The sequence below is a fragment of the Melanotaenia boesemani genome, chromosome 22, assembly GCF_017639745.1.
Source record: "Melanotaenia boesemani isolate fMelBoe1 chromosome 22, fMelBoe1.pri, whole genome shotgun sequence".
Lineage (NCBI taxonomy): Eukaryota > Metazoa > Chordata > Actinopteri > Atheriniformes > Melanotaeniidae > Melanotaenia > Melanotaenia boesemani.
Window position 1 is genome coordinate 12,237,455 of NC_055703.1, and position 25,207 is coordinate 12,262,661.

Sequence of the window (25,207 nt, forward strand, 5' to 3'; positions counted from 1 at the left end):
AGGGAGACAAAGAAAGACAATGTATACAAGATGAGGAAACACATGCTTATGACCAGCAGGTAACCAAAGTATTGCATTTGAACAGGCAAGTTTTTAACATTTTCTAGGCAACTTTTTTTATTATACAAACAATACTTACTGGTAATTTTGGTGCAATATAAACTAATTTTGTTTATAGGAAATAATTACATTATTTATTTATTTAATTATTTTCTCCTCATAATATAGTTTATTATATCCTATGAATGCAGCTCATTGTATTGTAAAACGTAGAGTGAGCAGACTTTATAAATTACATTCACGCGATCCCATTGGTTGCTGCTCTAAGCTCCGCCCACACGAGCTTGCATAGAGCATGACATCAAGGAAACCTGGGGTTGGTAGTGATCCAACGAGTGGTACTACGCTTGCTGCCGACCCTCGTCTGTCCCAGAAGAGTATTTGAGGAATTCACCTGTATCACACAAATGGAAACTAGACAACAAGGTGAGTCGGTGTCGGTTTATTTTGTTTTTTTTTTTTATGTGTCTTTTGAAGTGGCGGCGCTGGAGTCATAGTTTCTTCTGTTTGCTGTTGAAGACCTAAACTTAATGTTTGATTCGCTAACTGCATGCGCCACTTGAGTAAAAAGAGAATACTTCCGATTTAAATAAGAAAATACTAAGTGGTTTATGTTCACAGTCTTAATTTGCATGTCTGCTAAAAGTAGCGGATTTTAAAATTAAATTAGTTGTACTAAAAAAGTATCTGGTTGTTTTTGACTGGATTAAGAAGAGATGGCAGTCATTAAGCTTTAGACGTCCACAGGTACACAGTAGGACTTTATGTGTGCTGCAGACACACTCTTGGGCTGGATACTGTTTTGGATCTGGTGTTTTATTTATTTATTTATATTTTATTGTATTTTATTTTTATTTCTTTTCTTACTGTCTGAGTTTTCAGCTGTTTCTGAATAAATGCCAGGCAGTATAAACCCTGAAACCATTGTATTCACCCTGTTATCTTTGCATGTTTTTCAGCATATTAATTTTATTTAAACTTTTTGTTTTTTTATTTTATTTTTTTTACTGAGAAAAAAATCACTGCTGCACAGTCTTCTGAAAAGCGTAGCTGATACTTTAGTAAAATATGTGGCACTTACACGATAATGCTATCCCTGTCTCTTTATCTGGCCCTGAAGGCAGTGGATCTGCTCAGTAAAGAGATAAATTTTTTGACTGGTCTTAGTTCATGTTAATATCAATTTGAGTCATATTCTGTATATCAAATAGAACTATATTTGCGCATGTGCATTTGGAGGGATAAAGATGTGTTTATCCAGGTAAGTAATTGCATTCCTCTGCATTCCAGGCTTAAATAGAGACCTGTAACTAACAGGGAGTCAGAGAGGCTGAGTCCAGGGTTGGAACAAGGGATAAAAGAAGAATTATTCTTCAGGATGTTTTCCATTCATTATGGAAACATGAACTCTCCAAAAACTTTCCAAAGCAGCACCCTATAATCTTCTTATGTGTTCTGATGAGGCAATAATTAAAATCTGTGAAATGAGATATTCATGTGCAGATTCAACTGCAGCGACAGGAAGTTGAATCTTGGATTTAGAAAGTTTAAATGCAGTGCACAGCACAGTATGTGGATTTACTGTTTGTCAACTTGAACACCAGATTTGTTTTAATTGATTTTTCCAGCCATATGACCATCCCCAGGCCTCTGATTTAGCATAGCCTCATGACCACTGGGCCAAATGGTAATCTTGTGACCAAAGGTATTTCACCCCCAGAAAAAGCAGGGGGGGCGGGACTTAGAGAATGGAGAGTAAAGAAAGATGGGGATATTCTTCCATGTTTAAAGATAAGACCCAACAGCCAATAAATGGTATAGTGTGTTTGTTGATATTATGCAAAACATATAGTTAAACTTTCTCTCATCACCTTCTTTGTTGTGCTCAGATGATGCCTTGACATCAAGTATTTTCATACATGAAAATGTAAGTCACATGAACTTGACTCTTTTCATGTTTTTATAGTGAACTCTACACTGTGGTCTTCTGTTTTTTTTTTTTTTTTTTTTTTTGGTCAAAATGTGGAACTAGAAGGAAACGATTGTCAGTGAAACTGACTTTATGCTGGCCTGTTTCCTCCTGTAGCCCTGGAGTGTGGCGAAATGAGATTTCATCTGCAACCAGAGAACTTCCATTGCTTAACAAGCACAGATAAGCTGTATGGATTGTTTTAAAGTTACAAAGATCTTTTAAAGAACCTTATGTGGGATCAGGAATCGGGTATATCCTGTTTGAAGAGATCGAGAAGTTCAGATCTGTTTCACAAAGGATGAAAAACCAGATTTCTTGTCTCCATGCAAATGCATGGTCAGATAAACTGCAGAGGCTCAGGCTCACTGTGCTAATCAGGGATAGAATGAACACAGGAGACACATCAAATCCCTGTGTTTGTGTGCATAACCAGCTTTCTTGTTTCCCCTCAAAATGCTGCATTGCCTCATTGAAGAATTGTACTCTAGTGTTATGAGTGAAGCAGTTGTGGACTGGGGCAACATGGGCCCCGGAGAGGAATGGGTTAACTCAGCCACTCATGAGGGAGAGCAGGGTAAGATAAAACTCTCCAAGTCAAACCACAGTTAAATCCACAGTGAATCAGAAACAAAGAAGAAAAGAAATTCCATAAAAGACTCGCTGATCAGGATGTCAGCAGTACACTTGAAAGTTGTCATTAGTGATTAATGGAGAAGCAGGTTTTGGTTAATGTGATTCAGTGTTGATTTAACAAATTATCTGGAGAGTGAGTGTGGTCTGAGTGAGTAAATTTTTTTTTTTAAAGTGCCATTTCTACTTTTTCAAACAAAGTATTTTTTTTTTTTATTGTTAAATTATATATGTTTAAATTCTTGAAGTCAGTTGTATTAAGTAGCTCAGTTTAAAGTACCTATACTGCATTTGCCAGATCACAGGAAAATATGCTATTAATCAAACACACATGATTAAAACCATATATTAAAATCAGGCCTTTAAAAATTTCAAGAAAATGACCAGTGCTCTCTCCTCAGACACTGCAGACATGTCTACTGAAAACCTCGACTGACAGATCTCACATCAGCTCAAAAGAACCGTACTACTAAAACCATTAAAGCCAAGTTTGTCTAAGATGCAAAATCATAAACACACACTGCAGACATGAAATAATTAGCTTACATTTCAGTTAAACCAATCAAAGTTGTTAAATTGTATAGCTCCCACTTTCTTGGCAGATATGATTGAGCAGAGGTCTTGGCTGATGTAGCAAGTGAGAAAGAGACTGATAACTACGATAAACTGTGGCAACAGTCCATCTGTTAAAAATAAGGCAGGTGTTGCTGGCTGTGATCTTCAACTCTCTTGTGTGTGTGATATTATGTTGTTTGATGAAGTTTTACAGACACTTTTACAAGGCTCAGATTATAGAAGATGAATGTAGTTCTTCCTGATTTGTCCATGGCACTTTAAATGTACTCCACTGTGACTTTGCTCAGGTTCGAATCAGGGAATGTTTTATCCCTCTGGAGAGGAACCAGTTCGGAGGAGCTCTTATGGGGAGGACTTGGCTCCATTGGTTGAAAATGGGGAAAACCTGGAAGAATGGGGTAAAACCTCACCACCAGGGCAGGATCAGTGGTGTCACACATCTGTGTCCCACCATGACAACTGGGTTATGTCCACCACTTGGGATATGCAGCTGATCAGCACAGGTGAAAAGAGATGTAGACTAGAGCCCAGAGAGTAGATTACCTTTCACTTTGGTTGAACGTTTAAGCCTACAGTCTCTATTAGGGCTACAGCTGCCACTGATGACGTGTTGTTTGTATTTCATTTAGTAATTAGTGTTTTCATTTGCTTGGAAAGACTAAACACAATTATTCATGTGACATTATTAACTTTATAACATTATGAAACTAATAATATTTTGGGCAGTTATTTTTTACCAGGAAAACTAATACATGTATATTTATATTTTAATGGCCTCTTCATATTATTCTATTTTGTGTTTTCAGCAATTGGGACATGTTGGACCTGAATGCAAAACTATAACACAGTTGACTAAATAAGTTAAAGTTAATACACTCAAATTCATAATTTTTATTTTACAGAGTTTCTTCTATTTACAGACATACATCAAGGAATGGATGTATAGTATGTTAGATGTTCAACCAAAGTTAAATGTCTTGCTTTCTAGATTATGGGTACATGTACATGTTGTAAGTGTAGTAGAGATTAAACATTTGTTTGCAGAGTAACTAAAACATATTAGAAATGTAGATGTATTCTGTATATCATGACCTGAATATTTCCATTCTCCCACTTCTCCAGTTTAGTGCATTGTTGCAACAGAGTAGCATAGAAAGTGACAAAGAGCAGGTTTTCTCAGGACCGCTAGAGCTCACTTTGAGTCCTGTTTTGAGTGTCCTTGATAATTTTACCCTGTTTGCTTCAAGATTGACTGTAAATTTTAGTTAAGTCCCAGCATTCTTCACATACCAGCCAATTGTCAACGCTACAACAACACAGCAGAGTTTAATGACAGTATCAACCTTAGAAAGACACATTTTTATATATTTAGGTATAGTTATGATTTCAAATAGAATTCAAATAAAAGAATAGTTCTTTTTTTAAATGCTGAAACAAAATTAGTTTTAGCTAAAGAAGAAAAACTGGCAGCTAAAGGGACTCTTTTTGGCATAAAGAAGACCCATGTTATCCTAAAAAGGAAACCTGGATGAATATATATTAACTACAAAAAAAAAAAAAAAATGGGTTTGCATTGGCTGAATGGTTTACATAACCAGAAATGCTAAAAATAAAAATACTTAAAAAAAAACACAATAAACACACAACATGAGAAAAGCTAGTGTAAATAGACTACAAATTACTACAGCATTGCTTACATCATTCTACCTTACATATCTGTACCTGGCTCAACTGTTAAAAAAAAAAACCTTTTCTAAAACATATTAGCCAGATATGAAACATTTTATAATCAGAAAAAGTCAAACAGGGTGAATGTTACTTAAAAGTTTCTGAGAAAATGTGTTTGAAAATGTTTGTTGTATGAGTTGTAACTTTTTTTTATTTGAAGTAAAAGAAAGATAATTCAGAACTCCCCTCCAGTATTGGAGCATCTAGTCATGGCTTTGTAAACGGGAACAAATACGTGATGCACTCACACATGAAAAGCTTCCATTTGAGCTACATGTGCTTAAAAGTCTTATTATCCTCTTGCTATGTTGTGTTGGTAAAAAGAGCTCCTTGCTATACAAAAACCTTCTGAGTGTACTGCTGCAAGCTGTGCTGTGGTTTAAGTGGCTTAAGCATATATCTTTTTATAAGATGTATGTGTGTGTGTTCGCTCCTTGAGGTGCTGCTTAGCGTCCTTTAGCTGATTTATTTCTTATGATATCAGACACCTAATTTTATCATAGGCCTGCCATACATTTTAACAGTGATTGTACACGTCACACACCATCCGGATACACCTCTGATGAAGACAGAAGTCTATCGTTGAAGCATGCCAGGTAGGCCTATGATAAAACCAAGTGTCTGATAACAGAAATTATAGACACTATGAACTTTATTGGATTATTAGGCTTCCTTGAATTTTAGTTTTCAACATTTTTTGTTGTAACATCTATGATATACAGACAGAATATCCTGCAGTATATCAGTCTTTACTGACCCCATTGTCTCCTCATATGTCTAATAATGCGGCTACCAAGAGAGAGGACACCTCGCTGAAGGTACAGTCAGATTAATTGGTGTGCATACACTTGCCTTTCTTGTACTGTTTGTACACAGTTGTTTTTCTGTTGCTTTGTGATTTTGGCTTTACAAACATCTTGTTGGGAATTTTGCAGCAACACGAGACTCACTGCACTGACTGTTGATCTCATCTATTTTATAATTCTTTCTTGATGTTGTTTTTTTTTTTTTTTAAAGTTGTTGACAAATGTGCAAGTACATTATGTAAATACTTCCAAAGGGTGTCCAGACTAAAGGATACGATGAGATCAGTCATCCAATGAGGGGCCACAATAGAGTTGCTTTTCTTCTGAATAAAGATGAGCTAGATGAAGTGTGGACAACTCTCCTGGGGAGGTGTTTCTATTGTCAGGAGACAGGAGAATAAGGTCTTCCACAAACCAAATGAGATTATAAATCTCATTTGGTTTGGGGAACACCTTATTGTCCCATGAGACAATGTGCCTAATAAAAGAAAGACAAACGAGAGACCAGGATTTTGGCTATGTGACCAGATCACTGATGAGCTGGCCGAAAATGGAGGAATGGGTTTTGATTTCATAGGCAGAATTTCCGTCTATAACAAAGTGTTTTTTTTTCATAAACACAATATTTGTTATAATATCAGACTGATGAAATAATGTTTCTATGTCGAATTTCTTTTATAAAATAAATTTAAATCAAATTATTCATTCAATCATACATGAGCTAAACTCAGTCTACCCTTTGAAAACTGAAAACATTGTGCTTGTGTTGTGCCTACTGTAGTGTTGGTGAGCAGAGGTAAAGCAAGATAATCTATGTTAGTTAAGCCAGATTAGAGCCCTACAGGCTGCAGCCACATATTGCATAACAATCAGACACAGTCAGACATGGATATAAACACTCAGACGGCCATGTGGACACAGACATGGTGCTGGTAAACACCACAGCACACAGATACGATGTATGCAACCGCATAGACAAACTAGAAAGAAAAGGGTAATTTTTTTCTTTTCTGAAAACTAGAAGTTACTTATCTTCCTCTGGAAAAACACAAGTTCATGAGTTTTTGTCCACTAATACCTTCTTCCAATGTACAAAAATACACTTAAGCATATTTATGGAGCTTTTTTTGTGTTTTTCTTAAACAGGATTCCTTGACTCTGAACCTCTGAGAGAGGCAGATGAAGAGTTAGTTTCAGAAGTGAATCTGAACAACTCCATCTTGACAGAGGAGGAGAGAGAAGAGATACAGCAAGAGCTGGCTAAAGTATGCGCACACACACGAGCAAAGTGTTCTGCAGCAGTACAATAACATTCACTGTGTTGTATGTAGCCTGGTAAGAGTCCCATTGTTTATATATGTGTGTGTCCAGCTGGAAGAGGAGATCAGTACATTGAAGCAAGTTTTGTCATCGAAAGAGAAGCAGCATTCAGAACTTAAACAGAAGCTGGGCATCACTCCTTTGAGCGAGCTCAAAAACAACTTCAGCAGAGGCTGGCATGACATGCAGACGTCCACGGCGTAAGTTAATGTGTGCATGTGAGACAGAGAGATTCTGAAGATTTAAAGGACACAAGTTTCCATTTATGTGTTACAGCAGCATAAACACAAATGGCTTTATGTTTGCTGTCAACATTGATGCCCTTCACAGGACACACACTCAAAGGAAACACACAGAACTAGCAGGGGTTTTCTTCACAGCCAGCTTAAACTCAAAATGAGTGTTTAGTGTGTGTCATACAGCCACTTAAAAAGCATAATCTAGTTGGTGCAGAGGATGTGTGCGAGTTATTATCTCTGTTGTCCTCACTGAAACAGACCTGATTAAAAACATTGCTTACGGCTGTTGTTGACCACGATTAGCAGCAGATGTTCTCTAAATTCACTGGAAATGATGTTTAGCTTGTGGTAAATGAACGTTTACTACCAAAGGAAACTCTTTTTGTCCAAGCCATCAGAATTACTTCTCTATTTTTCTGTTTAAGCATTTTGTAAAAGATAACTGAATTCAAATGACTAATATGTGCTTTTGTCCTCGGTAGGATGCCTCCTAATTCCACAGAAACTTTAAGATTGTAGGTAGTTTGGGTAGTTAATCGGCCAGCTTTAGTAACGTGCATGAGTCTTGCATCTGATTCCTATTAACAAAGAGAATAAGCATAATCTTCAAAATGTTAATCTACTCCATTAACCTTTGTTTTAGTCATTCAGTCTGAACAGTAGATAAACAATCAAAATTCCTGATCAGATGGTCAGAGCTGAGCTTTTATGTAGACACCAAGAGACAGAGGAGAGCAAGTGGATAGTCTCTAAAGGCTGCTTTTCTTATCCAGTTACACTTTGTCCCCGAAGATCACTTTACACTCAGCCTCCATCCTCATCTATAATGAACCAGTGTGACCACAGGAGTCAGGTCCTGGAGAAACTGGGTAAAGCAGCTGCAATATGTGGGTGCTTAAAGCTGCTGTGTGATGACAATGTAAACAAAGCCCCACCCACCAATACGAATGGAAAGCACAAGACATAAAATTGAGAAATTCAAATAAAATCTAGGAAGTTTTAATATGAGCAGGTTGACTTTAATCTATGGGTGTGTGTGTGCATGTGTTTTTATAACTGGTCCATATTTACACTGAGTTGCACCTGAACGATATGACCTCATTTTGACTTAGTTTACATCTGTTGATGTGTTTGTCAGCTACAAGAAGACATCAGAGACGCTGTCCACAGCAGGACAGAAAACCACAGCAGCCTTCAGTAACCTCGGCAACGCCATCACCAGGAAGTTTGGTGACATGAGGTAAGGATGTCACATTTTAAAAAGAGATTTCTCAAGTGAGAAATTTCTGAGACTAGAATTGTAAATTTCCAAAAGAAAATATCTAATGTTTCTTAGATTACTCGCCTAAATTTATATTGGAAAAACTCTAAGTCTCGAAGCCACATGGATTTGTTTCATAAGGCTGAATTAACAGTGTGTGTGTGATTAATCAAATATTTCCCTCCTGCTTATCTCTCACAAAAGCTTTGAGCTCAGACAAGACAGAAAGCTGTCCAAAACCATTTTGCTTCATACATTCAAAGATTTTTCTTCAGCAAGATCTGGAGAAGTTTTAGCAGAAACCAAATGCCAGTTTGCTCCTCAAACAAGTTCATTATCAACTCATCTGCATTGCTAACCTAGTATAACTTGTTCCACCCCTCCGCCACCTGACGCATTGCACTTGTGTCTGTGCTGTCCATCTCTGTGTGACAGAGAGCAGAGTTGTAACTCTTACTCTAACCAGTTCAGAAGAGCTTGGGATTATGTAAGCCAACATTAAGCTGCTTTCTGAGGGAGCTGAAAGCCTCGTGGCAAAGCCTGTCTACCTCCGTCACTCTCTTTCTCCTGTTGTCGACCTCTGACAGACTGTGTTGCCGTGTCTGAGAGGCTGAGAATAAAAAGAAACAAGACTGGGAGGAAGCACATGTGTCCCTGCATTGTTCTATGAGGAATGAATAAAGCATTTTGGCTTGAGAGTGTGGGTCTGTGTGACCTCATGTGTAAAGAAAGTAAGAAAAACTATTGGAGATCAAGGAAAACATCTGACTAAATAAGCAGATAAAGAGTTCATGCTTATTTTAGGATGTTAACTTTTTTGATTTAAACAGCTTTTAGAAAATTGTGTGTGGGGGAAAAAAGGAAGTAAAATTACAATTTGTCCTGTGGAGATTTGTCTGTTTAGGGTGGGAAATGATCCAAATGACATGCCTTTTGAAGATTTATTGTCATACACTTTGTCAAAATGTTTCTGGAATATGGATTATTACAAGAAAACAATACGCAGTATTTAAATCATTACTATATTACAGCATGGCTGGTCTAGAGTTACTGTTCCCGCGGAGGTATGTTCCCTTTTTGCTTTGGTTCCCACAGTTTGTTTGGTTTGAATAAGCATGTTTCAGTATTTTAGCTCTGGATGTTCTTATTTGCATGTGAATTGCCAAACTTTTGGAAACAGTCTTTGAACTAATATTTTCCTACATTCAGTTTCCAAGAAAAAAACAGCTTTCTGCATCTTATACTGAATATACTGTATGTATATCAGTCTCTCTGCCCCATTATTTTTTCCCCATTTGTGTCCTCTTACACTAATCATTTTGTATCAGATAATGGCCAGAAGGAAGGGGTGTCTCAATATACCACACTGACATTCAAAAAAGTGATCTACAGCTATGGTTATAGACACATTTTTGCATTCATGCTAATGCTAACTGATTATACTAGGGGTGCTTCAGAATACCGCATGATAAACTGATACGTAGCCAGTGAAGCTAACTTTATGACTATGCAAAACCCAGTTGTTCTTTGTTTTCATTAGCAATTGATTATTAACTTAATATCTGTTTGTGTGTGCAGTTAGTTCTCTTTTTTTTTTTTTGTGGACTGCTCTTTATCCTCATTACGATGTGTATCCTGTTCGTGCAAAACATATTTTAGTTTGCTGTATGGGGATGTAAAGAAGCTTGTCTTTCTTTGTTTCTATTGTTTTTTTTTTTTCTTTCTGTTTTTTTTGTAGAAAATTTTCATCGGTTCCCAAATTATTCAACGTGACATTGTTCACTTTGCTTCAGTCCACTTCCTTTTTTTTGTAATAGCTTTACATTACTAGTATCAATATTTGTGCAAAGCCAACTGAGATAAGTGTGTGGCTGTAATGTTAACAATGGCTTGTTCAAGTGTTGTAAACGCATCTAAAATGTTCTCCATCTCCCTACATGCTTCCCAAGACCCAACGCAGTAGGGTAAGAATGACACAGCTGATTATGTCACATCACTAAGGAGTTTTAACGTCGTAGATCTCAGTTAGATCGTCTGATGAGACTCACTATCTGAATGGCATAGTGCAGATTCAGTCAGCTGAAGAAGTGTTGCTGTCATGCCAGACGGCTGAAATCTATCAGGTGCTTCTCTCAGCCTAGAATCAGCCCTGAATAATTTTGGTGTCTAAAAAGAGCAAAAAATAAGTTGTCTCAGTGAGTCATGTGAAACAAATGCCTTACAACATTCCAGCCTGTTCTTAGATGCAGCAGAGTGATGAAATTAGGCTAATTCTGGCCAGTAATAAACTGATCATGCAGGACGGTTTTTTTTCTATTGATCTAATAAATGAAGAGAGATGAAACTACATGTGAATGCAGCTCTGCATGGTATCGCACTGTTGATGTAATGTCCTTTTATCTGTGTGGAGGTTGGAGCTGCTTTATTTCTCACACATCTTCAATTAATTCCCTGCTGGCATCTTGCTAGCTGTTAGTATGTTATGTGTACTTTGTGCTAATCATTGACTTTTCTCTCACCACGCTCTCTGGGGATAGTTACTCTGTCAAACACTCTATGAGCATGCCCACCATGAGGTAACACCCCTATGTGCTTCTTTGTTTGTGTGTAAGCGTGTGATCAGAAATTAGGTCTTGACTCTTGTGTATTTACATATTAATGATTTTGTAGTGATAAGGTCATTCTGATGATCCTGGATGAATTACAAGATTTTCTGTTTGACGTCATGTAAAGTTTATAAATCTGTGCTCATAATGCATCCTTTGATTTATCCTTGCCCCGCCCCAAAAAAGCTGATTTATAAAATCCCATTCACAATACAAATAGTCTTTAATACCCTTATTTAATTAGTGACTGTAACTGTGTTATTTCATAAGGTTAAGTAGAAAATAATTTTGTTAATATTCTTAAAAAAAAAAAAAAGTAAACAAGATTTCATGTTTTCCTTCACAGAAACTCCCCCAGCTTCAAGTCTTTTGAGGAGAAAGTTGAGAGTACAGTTTATAGTATCAAGGTAAACACTGTGTGTGTTGTGTGTGCATTGCCTATTCATGTTGTCTGTCCTAGAAATGCAGATGCATGCTTCTTTGGGGTGTTACAGAGCCAGATTAAATTGAAGAAAATCCTGTAGGAAACGTTACTGGCAGAAGTAGGTGGTGCATTCATTCACAAATGAGAATTGGAATTTCCAAATTCTGGCTGTAAAAACATTAAAAAGCATCAATTAGGAACCAGATTTCCTTGTCGGGTTATGAAACATTAAAGAAAGTCCTGATAGGGCATCATCATTTCCTTTCTTGAAAACTTCAGCTGCTTCAAAAGCAAAAATAAGAGCAATGGTTTCAACCTTCTGTTTTTGAAGTAGAAGAAATGCAGCATTATTTGAAAGTGGACGTTGTTTAGAGAAAAGGATATGGGCGCTGGATTTTACTACTATAACCTGAATGTGTGAGGTTGATATGGATGTCAAGTCTTAACTGTTCACTGAATAAGATATTTTCAATCCCAGGAGGCTCAGATAAGAGTTTTTCTGGAGTTTTTGAGCTGGCAGTGATGCCATACAAACATTTTTTTAATAATATGTGTCCTTTGGCAGCTCGTCAGTAGTTTCACTTATGCATATAAAAAAAGAATCTTCAAAAGAAAGAGCGAGCTTGAGCTGTTGCTTCAGGCAAGAAAGAAAAACACTATAATCTGTATGTAATTACTATAATACACTGACATTGAACTCACTGGTTATTTATGTTTGCAGTGATACAGTGTTGTGTATATTGCTCAAACTTTGTGCCCAACTTTGTTTTGGAGTGCTCGTTTATGCAAGAATCAATCTTGTGGAGAAAGACCTGGTTGGACTGATATACAGAGGCTGTAATTACTGAGCGTTGCTACTGTTTGTCAAAGTGCGCCACCTTAAGGCTACTTAGCAGCACTGACGTTGTATTTCAGCACAGAGAGAGGAAAGTGATTATGTCTTATGTCTTATCTTATTTCTGCATTTGCTTGTCATTACCAGACCAAGGTTGGAGGTGCAGGGACTGGAGGCAGTTTTGAGGAAGTCCTCTCGTCTGCAGCGAATGCCAGCTCCCAGGAAACGCCCACCAACAACTTGACGGACAGCTCTGAGAGGCCGTGTTAGAGTTACACCTGCACCGCAAGGCAGGATTTGAACCAGAAACTGTATCTCTGCTGTATCACAGCACTTTCCTGTTTATTTACTCAAAGTTCTGACTGAAATGGCACACGATGCTCTCATTTGATCAGTATAGACAATCTTGTGAGTCTCATGGCACTTTGATGAAATTCCCTGCAATCCCACAATATTAGAGTTGACCAAAGTAATGTTTGCTTTACTTTTGTTTTTAAATGATCAGAACAGCTGTTTCTAAAAACAGACAGGAGTTAATGAGACCTCACCAGGAGAATACTGGATGCAATGAGACTTTAGTGTTTTTTTTCTACATTTACAGTGTGTCTAGGGGTTCTTGGTGGATTTGACATCAGCAATGATAAATGACATCTGTGTTCCAACTAGCAGTTAAACAATAAGTAACATGAAAGGAGGATGAGCAGATTTTTTTTATTTTTTTTGTAAAGACAAGATGAAATAACCATGTTGGATCAACAGAAAGTTATCAACACAAAAAACTCTAATAATAATAATAAACTAATTTTTTTCTGTTGTATTTCAACACTCAATGCTGTGCAGAGTTGACTTGACTCATCCAAATGGGGTGACACAGATTATCTTTTACTGGCTGAATGTTAAAACCTACAGCTGACTTTGATACATATTTCCTGCCTCATCAGCACTTTATAATGCTGATGGTGCTCATATTTAACCACATGGTAGAATGAACTGTTCTCCATGAAGCATTAGAACCCTGTATTAAATGTAATGAGAAGGCATTTATATATGAACACACTTTATATGCCAACCAATCCTCGGCTTGATTTTTTTTTAACTCATCCTGCTGCAATGTGAATCATTTTAATACTATAAAACTGCATGAAGTCACTTTTATTTATGAAAACCTCACAGTACATTTTTTTTGTTTTATTAAGTTTGGTCTGTGCATCCTCCTCGTAACTTCTCCATCAAAGTAACATTAAGTCTTTAGCATATCATCTGTATCTCATAGTCTCTTCATGTTTTATTTCATGTGCTGAACAGATGAAAAGATGCCAGTTTGAAATGTTTTTAATAAAAGTTGCATTGATTTTTCAAGGTTGGAAATAACCATTTATCCAAAAACGGAAATATTGAGATGAAACATTTTGTCCCTGAAAATGATTCAGAGGACATTTTTCACACTTTGATGCTTAAAGCAAAAAACATATTTGCAACATTCAAGTAAAGCAAAACAACGTATTTGATATACTCAATCTGTATTCACCTACTTAATGACCATTTTTATGACTGCTGTAAAAAAAATTAAAGATTGTTTAACCAAACTAAATATAACATGACTCTCTTGTTTACATTACACTAAAAAATTTGACTAAATGTACTGAAAAACTAAGGCAAAATGCTTTAGGGTGAAACTAAAGTTATACACAACATACTTACAAGGTATAATTGTATCAGTAGTACAGTGAGTTTCTGAATATGCTGTTACTTTATACTATAATGTGTAGCCAACAGCTGTAAACTGGATTAAAAAAACTCTGAAATGATTTACAGACAGCAACTTGCTTAGATTGAATCGTTTGTGTTCAAGCTTTCAGATAATTTATACTGATATTTCAGCATTTATTCATATTTTGACTCCTTATATTATTAAATTCCCCAACCGTGTCTACCATAGTCATATAATAATAATTAGCTGCACTTTTTGGGAGGAATTTCCCAGTTAAAATTTCAACTTTGCATCAATATGTCAACCATAAATTTTGATCCTGTGCACTTTGAAACAGAAACTATGTCTATTATAATGTTTACAGAATCTTAATCATTTAAAAATGTTAAGAGGATGAAGCAGTTTTCCAGTTTCTGCTGGTGTATTAGTTTGCACAGATCTCGTGTTTCAGTCCAGAAGCTTATCAGCTAACTAAAGGGGTTTGTCAGGCACAGTCAGGAAGTTGCTGAACCATCAGTCTGTGATTCCCCAGACTTCTTTGTGCTATCGGCACTGGTCATGTGCCTTCCTCTTTCTTCATTCAAAGAGCTGACAAGCTGGACCACGTCTGGATGGAGGAACCGACCTAAAGAGATGAAAAGTTGATAATCAGACAAATGAACTGATTTACTGAACTGAGAGAAAACAATTAAAAGGATGTTAGATGCAGGGCGTAGGATGAGACAGGAGATGTACCGGTGGTGGAGTCGAAGAACTCCTGAAGTCTTCCAGGTGTTCCCTCCAGCTCTTCATACTCGTGAGCCTGCAGGATCATCTCCAGGAGGTCAAACTGTTTGACCAGCCTGGCTTCTGGACTACTCTGAGATTCATATTCCTGCACCATCACCAAAAGATAATTATAAAGGACATGAGCAAGGGCTTTGTTGCAAAACTGGAGAGAAAAAAAAACAGCATACCTCCCACAGTGCATAAATCTCCTGTTTGAGTCCATCTTGCAAAAGACTTGAGAGATGTCTCATTGCTTCCTGAAAAGAGGTACAGGAAGCTGATTTTTCTTCATATGAACCATATCCTGGCTTTTTTCTCTCCTTAAGTAAGGGTGCAGCGTTGAAAGCTACCAGTCACTCACTTCCTCTCTCCTGTGTTTCTCTGCTTTACTGATGTTGTCTGATGGAGCAATATCTCCCACAATGCACTCTGCCATGTCATGGACAAGAGCCAGCTTTATACACCTGAGGACAGACGAACATGAGGGAAGATGTGGAGTTTATTTTGGGTGCACTCCTTTTGTTCCTGAGAAGTTGTCTTTGATCCAAATAAGCAACACACTTCTATTCAGTCACTATCAATTCAAACTGTTTATCTACAAACTTTATCCCCCCAACCTACCTGTCTTTGTCTACTGTGGGGTCTGTGATGGTCAGAGACATCATGGCCATGCGGTACATGTGATCTGACACACTCTCAGGTTTCTTCACCTTCCTGTAGACCCAGCCGGTCCGTGGTACTCTCTGCAGTTTAACATCAGCCTCAATAAATGACTCATCAGAGGACAAATTTGCCTAAAAATGATACCATGCCTTAATAGATTACTTCACGTTCACATTTCCTTAATCGATAAAGCACTTAATCGAATTATTTAAGACATTTTTAAGTTAAAAATCCACTATACCAACGTCCTGAACGATGAAAGTTGTCTGGTTTTGCACTCTGGACTGGGCAAAAGAACATATTCAAATACACTACCAGGAGCTCTAGGAATGTATTATGGATAACAGTAATTGAAAAGTAATTTTGCATTAATCACACAGATCAGTATGTTTTTAATTTACAATGAATTAAAAAAAAATATTTTGCAGAAATACAAGAAAAGAGGACTGATCATTAGAAATCATTCTATCATGGCAGTATTTCTTTGACCGTTAAACACACTCTTTCTTTGTCAAATATGCAAGTTTATTTTTAAGGTTGTTCCTCTGGATTCCTCAACTTTGTTTGTCGTAGCTTAGCTATTTTGAATGTGATTTAAACAAAATATTTACAGATGCGGAGTCTCAGACAGGAATCAAATCACTGCAAATGTTTTTCAGGTTTGTGGAGAAGTCTTACTTTCAGTTGTCCGATAAGTTTCATGAACTGAAGCATTTTACTAATGCCGGTAGCTTGCTCCATGGTGGCTGCCATGATTAAGCGCTGAACCGGACACAGAAAGGCTGGGTTTGCTAATGTAGTAGCATGAAGCAGCCGCTAGGCGGCAGCGTTAACAGGACGATTTGATAAATTGAAACAATAAAATATTACGTCATTAGATAACTTTTATTGTGACTATATTTATTTATTTATATAATAAGATATTTTAATGCTCGTGAATAAAAAGGTATAATGATATAATTTTGTCCTCGCTTTGCACCACATCAAACAAGGACATAACGGGAGATTTCATGAAAACTACAGCAAAACACCCACGAAGAAGACGTTTTCCCGGAAGTTAGTGAAGCGGGAAATTGGAATACGTAAACAAGCTTGTCGACTGATATTAACCAAAATGATGAAAAAAGCACCTAAATTAAAAAATACAATAAGAGCGAAAGCAAAAGGCAACGTTAACGTCGGGCCGGCGTCAGAGGCGATGGTACGTCGCTGTCCGTCTATTTGTTTTGTACGTGATTAATGTTAGCTTGCTAATTAATAGCATTAATACGATGTTGTTTTTTTTCTATGTTTTCAGATTGAACTGCTGACGGTGCTGTTTTTGAACAGTCTTGCTGAAGAGGCAAGGGCCAAAGCGTTTGAAGAAAAATCTGTAACTATCAGAGCTCAGCATGTCAAAGCAGTTTCTAAGGTAATTTCGTTTAACTCAAATCGTGATACCCAGTCTATTTATACATTTAACATAATTTGGTGTGACAACAGTATCTCAAATGCCCACAAATGCAAAATTAGGAACAGTTTACCAAATAATGATTATTCATTAAATTGATGACAGTCCATTCCATCTCGTTCAAACTCACATTAGAGCTGCAACTGTTTTATCATAGTTCATAGCTTAAATGATTGTTTCTGTTAGACTAATAAACAGAGACTAAATGTATTAGCAACAAATACTAAATAGATGTTTTAAGTGCGCGCAGTTACTAAAATCGAGGTATTTAATGCTACTGAAATGTCATCTGATGCTTGTAAGCATGTAAATATTTATGTAGTCAAGCCAGCTGCCCCCCTGAATTTCCATAGCTGGCTTCAGTCTGAAAATGGCTTCAGTTTTTCAGTAGTCTAGAATATTTAGATAACTTGAATGTGTGATGAAGATGACGTGGAAACACAGCAGACCACTAACTAGTCGTAGGAAAATGTCATCTCATACAGAACAACTGAATTGAAAACATGGTTATCATTTCTTTTTGTGCTCTGTGTCACTCTGCATGGGAACTAGCAGTGCATTCATTTCTGTGGGAACCTCTGATATTTACAAAAACAAGCCTCACAAATGACAGACCAACATTTTTATTCCTCTCATCAGGCATTGCTTGTCCTGTTTTGCTGCATTTTTCATCTTCAAAGAAATACATTTCCTTATGTTGAATATTGTCCATTTATTTCACAAAATTACTGATACCAAACAAAGCTGTATGAAAGCAATAATTGGGATTTACATTAAATATTTTTTTTACACTGTACACTGTTATAGATTTTTACATTTACTTTTGAGATGTAGTCAGACGTCTTCATTCTACAATGTGAATGTTTGCACAGTTTTAACACAGCCTTTAGTCTCTATAACACAGTTTCACTTTCCATACATTCAGTATTCTGATCAGAAAACAAAGCAAAGAAAAAAAAGAAAAGGTTGCATCAGAATATTTAGAAATTATTTTAGACCTTCTTTTCTTCACATGCCTTGATTCCTATCATAAGAATGAAATAAGCTCATGTGATGCACATTTTTCTTCATCACCTTTTGTCAGGTTTTTTTAAACCAGTTGTACAGCCATAAATACTTATCCATCAGATGTAATAATATTATGCATTATCACTAAATAATCAGTGTTTCTTATTAAAACAACTTATATCTGTCTTTCTTTTTATATGATAGATGTGATTGTATTTGATGATACATATATTTAAAAGCATTCAAATGCAGCCAAAACATGACTGAAGAATGTGTTTTACTTTCTCTTAATTTTTTTTTTTATGTCTTGGTTTTGATGCATGTGTGAACATAAAATAAGGCTGACATCAGTTTTTCTTTGTCTTTATAGACAGTGCTGAAAAAGGCAAGAGGATGAAGCTACCAAGAACGTCTATTATTTTAGACACATCCTTTTCTTGTTCTGTTTTCTTCTAAAATATGTTTTGTAATTTTTTTCATTAAGAAAACTCTGCATCATTTCTTGTCATGTGTTTTCTTTAATAAATTCTTGTGAATTTTGTTCTGTGGAAAATTTTAAACTTAGTTCAAATGCTAAAAGCAATATCTATCTCATTAACACATCAATGGTTGCATCCACCTTGAGGTTTAATGTGACGTTATAAAGCTTTATTTTTAAGAAGGGAATGCTAGAATAAACTCATAAGCCTGTTCAAGGCCTGGATTTGACACAAATTAATTTAAAAAAGGTGAAAAGTAAATATTTTAGAAGACTTTGTTTCTTATTCTCTTTATGAGTTCAACATCCCTCAGCTCCCGTTTCGCTCTCCTATCATCTGTTATGGTCTCTTGGCTTCAGCTGCATGCTTCACAGCCTCTTCAAATTCCTCACTTTTTTCACACCACAGAGATTATCTGCACTCTCAGATGAAATCCTGCTCAGTCCTTATCAACACCGGCTTCTTCACAGTGAGACATCTGCCTCAGAAAGAAAGGTCAAACTTATGTTGTAAAAAAAATGGCAGTCTATTGCAAAATATGCACTGGATTATTCTGTAAACAGCGATGTCTGCTCCACCAAAGCCTTGACGACAGATTGTTAACTAAAAGCAGTTTCTGGTTTGTATTACGCTTTTTAGCAACTAAAAAATGGACTGTTTTTCTGAGCGATTATGTGTCTAAAATACAGCAGGAACAAAAGAAGGTGCATTTTCCATACCTGTATCTAAAAGATGGTTTAATGTAAAAATGATTACAAGGTATAAGTCCATGTGTTTTAGATTGGCCCCCAGCTTGCACTTTATTTTTCACTCTGCCTCCTTTGCTTGATGTTGTCCATCTTTATCATTTCCTGACTCTCTCTGGCAGTTAAGACATTCCTTGGCCTCTTGCGGATATTTTCCTGAAGAATCTGATCTGGCACCCCGGTGAGCATTACCTTGTTGTGTTTATGTTCCCAGTCAGATTTAGGTAGGTGTTAGTAGATTTGCAGATCCTTCCACACCTCTCTCAGGAGCTGCTCTGTCTTGCTATCCTCTTAGTGATGCAAATATTTTTATATGGAGTCTCCTCTGATCTGATAACACATCTGCATAGATTTTCAAGACTTTAATGGTCTTTGTCTCCTGCTTCTTGCTGCAAGGTTATTAGTTAGCAGCAATGAGCTAAAACCTTTCCACACTCCCATGTTTGAAATTCACAGATTGCATATACAGATTCATTGGGTGCAGGTTGAATGATGTATGTCTGCAACAGCTGGCTGCACATCCAGAGGATCCCCATGGGTGAAATTTTATTGTCATCAATTTGTGGTTTGCTCTCAATCTTGAGAAATTTAAAAGACACACTTCCTGCTGTTTTATGTATGTCCTTTCTTTAGTAGACTACAATTAAAGCCAGACAATAAAACTGTCCAGCTTCTCTTTCTGGCTGCATCTTCTTAAAACCCCTTTTCAAGATAAATCAGCTCCAGTGTAAAGCCCTATTGCAAATCTCTTGCTGATTCCTCTGCTGACATTTTTCCAAACTAGCAAAGAAATAAAAACTTGTTCTGTGATTGTTAACAAAAAACACATGTTTTTAAGGGTTTCAAGTGGGCTCTTGTTTCTGTTAGTGTTTATCTGCAGAAATAACATGAGTCTGAAAGGAATCTGATAAGCTATACAGGAATATGCATATGTCTCATTCCTGGATTTGGCCTGTTTGCAAAAAGATGATGCTATAAGAACTGATGGACTCTGAAAAGATTAAGGGCCAAAGCACAGATTTGTGATTAAAGGAAAGGAATTCTCAGACAGGCCTTCTGTGTGACAGTGGATTTGCATCTGTTGGGGAGTAGAAGAACCACAGAGTTCTCAAAACAGTTGATAACACACCGTGATGCCAAACAATAAAACTCCTGGAGGACATTCACTTTCACTGCCGTCCAGCATTTTTTTTTTTTTTTTTTTTTTTTTTTTTTTCCGTGGGAAACAAATCCTTTCTAACACCTCCAGGTTTCTCATTTTGGTTTCTCTCTGGGAGGTAGTCAAATCATTCTGTAGCTTTGATTCTCATTTACTGAACTGACATTTTAATGGACAACATAGCATGCCAGCTCATGGCTCATGTCAAAACTTTAATAAAACAAAAAGTGTGGATTTATGAGAATTACACTGTCTGTAGTTTTTATTTTTATGGTTTTTTTTTTTTTTTTTATTAAATCTTGCTTCATCGCTGTGACGTCATTTGATTTTCATGAAAGGACCTTTAAAGGATGGTGTTGAAATTGTGATGAATGCTTTAAAACGAATGGAACCAAGTGAGGAGATATTTTGTTTTCAATATCAGTCTTGCATTGTGAGACAAGATCTGCCATTGACTGGAACACGGAGAAGCTTGAGTTGTTGATGAGTGCTTTCTCCCCACACTAAAGATGTTGGCAGATTGTTAGCATGACTACTACCCCCGCCCCCCAACCACCACCACCACCACCACTAAAGGTTAAAGAATCTTTTTAAAAGATCATGGTTTGATTTAAAACGCATGTTTATTTTTTACATGAACCCTACACCTTTAAAACAAAGTTCTTAAATGTTTCCTACAATTTGATGCTTTATGAGTAAGCCCAGGTGAATGTACTCCCTTTGGTTTAGGTGAGGGGTAGCGCGTGGTAGAGCATGCAGGAGGCAGCAAAGGTATGCAGCAGTCATGTGGCTGGTTCATGTGTTGGTCATAAACAAATCTACTGCTCCCCTGGGTAATATCAAGACATTTTCTGGGCTGCAATGCACACTTGAAAGCAGCTTCTATTTGCTGGACGTATCAGGTTTTGTACTTTGGATTTAAAAGTGATTGGCATCCACTTAAGACGTCACAAAAACCTGTTTCTATTTTCACATTCTCAATTCAGATTTAGGATGATCACAGAGATACTTTACCCCGTTGAATGTGTTGAAAATCCAAGCTGAAAGAGGGAGATATACTTTTAAGCAGAGAGGGAATTAATGTCAGCTTAAGAAAACAAATACGTAGAGAGTATGAAACAGATGAGGATAAATGTTCACATGAGATGATTCATCATTTGGAAAAGCAGTGCTATTAGTCACATTTTGTGTGCTGGTTTAGAGCAAAATACTCTGGAGATGTGATAATGGATTAGGAGGAGGGTTAAAAAAAAGGAGAGAGAGAGAGTAGAGGGTGGGAGTGGGAACGTGTGGGGGAAAGATCCAACAGCAGCTTACCCAAACTTTATATTACATCTAGACTACGTTTATCATATGGTTTCTCTTCTGTTTGCATTCTTCTTGCCATTCTGGCAGCTCGAGTGATATCATGGAATGCACAAGGGATTTTTCCTCAAGAAAACATCTCTGAATTCAGCTGCTGTGTTACCCACGTTGGAGTCTCAAGGTCCATTTGAATGACTCTTTTGAATGACTTTTTTTTTTTAAATGTACAGTATGTCCTGGGATTTGGGGTGTGAAGTAAATCATCTCTTCTGACTGGATGAACCCCATACTGAGGGCGAAGGAAAATGCAGATACCATCACTAATTTGGATTCTACACTTGATGAATCTTTCAAAAAGTCAAGACAGCACAAATATCCTGAGAGGCAAACGTAAGTATTTAAGCATGACTTGCCATACCTGATTTTTCAATACAGCTACAAGTCGTTAGATGTGCCGTATATTTCTTGCAGAAGATAGTAGCAAGTAGACAGTCACTACATATGGAGACAATAAGTGTGTCCTTTCAACTTTCAGGGAATAATGTGGTCATAGATTTCCACTGGATTTACCCATTTGCACACTAAAAATTGCAAAGCTGAGGCCCAAACTCGTAAAACCAAAAGTTGCCATCAGAATTAGCATGCTTTAAATGTAGCATAGAATACCAAGCAAAGTATTTTATTTGCACAAACACAGCAGAAGTTAAAACATGTTTTTATAGTTGAACTCAATCAGCCAGAACCCCCTTAACTTCCTGATGCAGACACATGCACACACATAAATTTCATACCCTTGTTTGTCTTAAATCTGTGACAGGTAGCTCTTCAGTAAGCACTGTTTGCCAGGCAGGATGTGCCACATGCTCAGCCCTGAATGGCTGCCTGTCCTGTAAACCTCGCTTCTTCTTCCACCTGGAGCTGGATGGGATGCGACAGAAGGGGACGTGTCTGTCCTCCTGTCCCCGTGGTCACTATGGCGTGCGCTCTCCACACATCAGCACCTGCACCAGTAGGTATCAATGAATACAAGTAGGTGTAACAGCACGATTTTCTTATATATTTTTGAAAAAATAAATGATGAAAATGTCATAGCTTTTCAGAGCTCCCTTAACAGTTGCTTTTCAGGGATACCATGATTTTACAACATACTGTATTTAATAGAAAACAACTAATAACTTTTTTGTGGATTTTCTTGAACGAACAAAGGGTAAAAAATGTGCATATGACACTTATATTTGGTTGAATGGCATTTAGGATGCTGCATACTAAGCAAATACTTTCAGAATTAGTAAAATTAAGTTTCCTTGCAAGACTGCTTTGTCCATTCCACAACTAGCAATGATGCGTGTTTTCTGCTGGATTACCAGACTGTGTATAAGTTTCTACTTTGAAGTTATACTGAAGATTTATGGGATTATCCTCGTCCTTTATAATGTCATCCACCTTACACAATCATTTGGTTTCAAAGGTGGTAAAATGGCCCCATAACATGATGCTGACACCACCATGCTTAACAGTTGGAATAGTGTTCTTGCAGTTAAATGCCTCAAATTTACTGTTCTAAATATTCTGCTGATTATTGGGGTGGCTTATTATTTAAAAAGGTGTATGAAAAATCTTGAAGATGTGTTGATTTAAAAGAAACTGATAAAGAACTTGTTCATGACGTTCATATTCTTCCCAGAAGAAGAACAGTTAAAAGAAATCACTTAAAGCTCCAAGTGATAGTCAAGTACACAATGAGTATAATGAAACACCTGACAGCTGTATGTCATTCACTGTAACAACATTTGGGATTATACTTGGAAAAAGAGCAAAAACTAATATGTTTTAATATAAGCTAAACATCATGGTCACTCCGCACTGACCAAAGTTCATTCCCATTGGCCTGCAGAGTGCAAGGCAGACTGTGCTTCCTGCTTTAGCGAAAATTTCTGCACACGTTGTCATCCGAGCCACTTCCTGTTCCGGGGCAGATGTGAAAACAGCTGTCCAATGGGGTTGACAGCAAATATAGTGCTGCGAGAATGCACAGGTAATATGTTATTCCACTGCATCCAATTGGCGCATGTAGCTTGCATGCATTACTAAAATGAGTTGTCATAACAACAGCATTAACATCTGAGTCCGTCTGTGTCAGAGTGTCCTACAGGCTGTGAGCTGTGTGTGAGGAGGAACATGTGCAAGAGATGCAATGCAGATATGTACCATCTCCATGGTCAGTGTCACCACACCTGCCCAAAAGGGTTTGAGCCAGATGGGGACCTAATGCAGTGTATCCCACAAAGTGAGACATTTTCCTTTTCTCTGATTTGTATTTGTCTTTTATCAGTCAATCTCAATTTTTTTGTTTGCTGTCTCTTCAAAGTTCACTGTGAGGTTGGAGAATGGACAAGTTGGGGTCAGTGTGCTCAGAAAAACACCACAAAACCATACAGGAGAGGAGAGGAGACCCGCACCCGACAAGTCCTTCGCTCCCCAAGTGTCTATGGTGACCCCTGCCCACATGTGTCAGAGATCAGGAAATGTGTCATCAAAAAGAGAAACAGAGCTAAGCTGTAATGTTTGGAAGCATTCAACCTGGTACACCTTCAACAAGTTACTTAAAATGTTGGACAGCATTTACAAATTGCAATAATATGCATAAACAGCATAATTTCTGATGAAGTTTAACAGAAATTAGCACTGCCATGTTAAAATTGCTTCTATGTTTTATACACTGATAATAGAATGTAACTTTGCTTCAGTTTATTCCCCATACAAGTTTTGAAGGTCTCAAGCACACATTTTGAGATGTCACATTAGAAAAATCTCATAAGAAAAGTTCATTTTATTGCCTCAGATTGAAAAATAAGCTGTTATTGTGCTTTTCTGATGCTAACATTCTCAAATATCTACTGTCATTTGGAGGTACAGATCTAACTTGACACACTGAGTTTGTGTAAAGAGGTTTACAATGTACAGTATATTTCTGTAATCTTGAGCGTTCATTCTATAAATACTTTTCTACATTTTACACGTCTTACTGTCCAGTAAGTCTTACTATCCAAAGTGAAAAGAAAGAGAGATTTTTTAAAAAAATGACAATGTGACACAAAAATAAAATACCAAATGTATGTGATGAGAGACAAAATAGCTACGGATGATTCCAACCAAACCAAAATGAGGACTGAAATTATTAAAGTGAAAGGCAAAAACAACTAAGTGAACACAAAGAATAGTGTTTGTTCTAGTAGTGTTTTATGTCTTGATTTTTGTAGTGTTTTTGGATCTTTTCATATGTCTGTGCTAGGCTTAGTTGGGCTTTAATCCTCCTGTGGATTAAACTGAGCATTACACATAATGCAGCAGATTTATGAAGATTAATTTATTTGCAAATGAAAAATCATATTATTTTATTCCTGCTTTATGAGAATAAATTAGATAAACAAGGTAGAGTGCATGGGATCGTGTACACTGTA

At 37.0% G+C, this 25,207-nt stretch overlaps 4 protein-coding genes across 10 annotated transcripts; 3 read left to right on the forward strand and 1 right to left on the reverse strand.

The window, feature by feature from the left end:
* The first annotated feature begins 328 nt into the window (after nucleotides 1-328).
* Nucleotides 329-13,255, forward strand: tpd52l1 (tpd52 like 1). Of its 5 annotated transcripts, XM_041975713.1 has the most exons (11): nucleotides 329-486; nucleotides 2,508-2,606; nucleotides 3,568-3,741; nucleotides 5,764-5,784; nucleotides 6,919-7,037; nucleotides 7,144-7,292; nucleotides 8,470-8,571; nucleotides 10,542-10,556; nucleotides 11,130-11,168; nucleotides 11,545-11,605; nucleotides 12,605-13,255. In XM_041975713.1, the coding sequence occupies exons 1-11, from the start codon at nucleotides 468-470 to the stop codon at nucleotides 12,725-12,727; spliced, it is 921 nt and encodes a 306-aa protein (XP_041831647.1). In that variant the 5' UTR covers nucleotides 329-467; the 3' UTR covers nucleotides 12,728-13,255. The 5 variants fall into 5 exon arrangements, with proteins under 5 accessions (XP_041831647.1, XP_041831650.1, XP_041831648.1 ...); XM_041975714.1 differs by lacking the exons at nucleotides 2,508-2,606; nucleotides 3,568-3,741; nucleotides 5,764-5,784; nucleotides 11,130-11,168 and having other exon boundaries at nucleotides 339-486; XM_041975717.1 differs by lacking the exons at nucleotides 2,508-2,606; nucleotides 3,568-3,741; nucleotides 5,764-5,784; nucleotides 11,545-11,605; nucleotides 12,605-13,255 and having other exon boundaries at nucleotides 339-486; nucleotides 11,130-11,535.
* A 170-nt stretch (nucleotides 13,256-13,425) lies between these two features.
* Nucleotides 13,426-16,365, reverse strand: hddc2 (HD domain containing 2). The gene is made up of 6 exons (XM_041975722.1): nucleotides 16,278-16,365; nucleotides 15,558-15,679; nucleotides 15,298-15,400; nucleotides 15,125-15,193; nucleotides 14,904-15,042; nucleotides 13,426-14,793 (listed from the first exon to the last, which is right to left on the reverse strand). The coding sequence occupies exons 1-6, from the start codon at nucleotides 16,350-16,352 to the stop codon at nucleotides 14,663-14,665; spliced, it is 639 nt and encodes a 212-aa protein (XP_041831656.1). The 5' UTR covers nucleotides 16,353-16,365; the 3' UTR covers nucleotides 13,426-14,662.
* Nucleotides 16,366-16,648: 283 nt separating this feature from the next.
* On the forward strand, nucleotides 16,649-18,555 carry cenpw (centromere protein W). The gene is made up of 3 exons (XM_041975723.1): nucleotides 16,649-16,800; nucleotides 16,897-17,010; nucleotides 18,428-18,555. Exons 1-3 carry the CDS (start codon nucleotides 16,714-16,716, stop codon nucleotides 18,452-18,454), a joined length of 228 nt encoding a protein of 75 aa, XP_041831657.1. The 5' UTR covers nucleotides 16,649-16,713; the 3' UTR covers nucleotides 18,455-18,555.
* Nucleotides 18,549-25,200, forward strand: LOC121633593 (R-spondin-3-like). 3 transcript variants are annotated; one of them, XM_041975719.1, is made up of 6 exons: nucleotides 18,549-19,463; nucleotides 21,837-22,136; nucleotides 22,564-22,755; nucleotides 23,641-23,781; nucleotides 23,887-24,033; nucleotides 24,115-25,200. In XM_041975719.1, exons 2-6 carry the CDS (start codon nucleotides 22,052-22,054, stop codon nucleotides 24,306-24,308), a joined length of 759 nt encoding a protein of 252 aa, XP_041831653.1. In that variant the 5' UTR covers nucleotides 18,549-19,463; nucleotides 21,837-22,051; the 3' UTR covers nucleotides 24,309-25,200. The 3 variants fall into 3 exon arrangements, with proteins under 3 accessions (XP_041831653.1, XP_041831654.1, XP_041831652.1); XM_041975720.1 differs by having other exon boundaries at nucleotides 21,977-22,136; XM_041975718.1 differs by lacking the exon at nucleotides 18,549-19,463 and having other exon boundaries at nucleotides 21,755-22,136.
* Nucleotides 25,201-25,207: the final 7 nt, after the last annotated feature.

Coding starts and splice junctions, on each gene's coding strand:
- tpd52l1 (XM_041975713.1), top strand. Junction 3,742..5,763: donor TATGCAGCTGATCAGCACAG/GTGAAAAGAGAT, acceptor GCGGCTACCAAG/AGAGAGGACACCTCGCTGAA. Junction 5,785..6,918: donor GAGAGGACACCTCGCTGAAG/GTACAGTCAGAT, acceptor TTTCTTAAACAG/GATTCCTTGACTCTGAACCT.
- hddc2 (XM_041975722.1), bottom strand. CDS start 16,352: ATGGCAGCCACCATGGAGCAAGCTACCGGCATTAGTAAAATGCTTCAG. Junction 15,680..16,277: donor AACTTATCGGACAACTGAAA/GTAAGACTTCTC, acceptor GTTAAACTGCAG/AGAGTACCACGGACCGGCTG. Junction 14,794..14,903: donor GTTCTTCGACTCCACCACCG/GTACATCTCCTG, acceptor TCATCTCTTTAG/GTCGGTTCCTCCATCCAGAC.
- cenpw (XM_041975723.1), top strand. CDS start 16,714: ATGATGAAAAAAGCACCTAAATTAAAAAATACAATAAGAGCGAAAGCA. Junction 16,801..16,896: donor GGCCGGCGTCAGAGGCGATG/GTACGTCGCTGT, acceptor CTATGTTTTCAG/ATTGAACTGCTGACGGTGCT. Junction 17,011..18,427: donor ATGTCAAAGCAGTTTCTAAG/GTAATTTCGTTT, acceptor TTGTCTTTATAG/ACAGTGCTGAAAAAGGCAAG.
- LOC121633593 (XM_041975719.1), top strand. CDS start 22,052: ATGCAGATACCATCACTAATTTGGATTCTACACTTGATGAATCTTTCA. Junction 23,782..23,886: donor AGTGCTGCGAGAATGCACAG/GTAATATGTTAT, acceptor CGTCTGTGTCAG/AGTGTCCTACAGGCTGTGAG. Junction 24,034..24,114: donor AATGCAGTGTATCCCACAAA/GTGAGACATTTT, acceptor GTCTCTTCAAAG/TTCACTGTGAGGTTGGAGAA.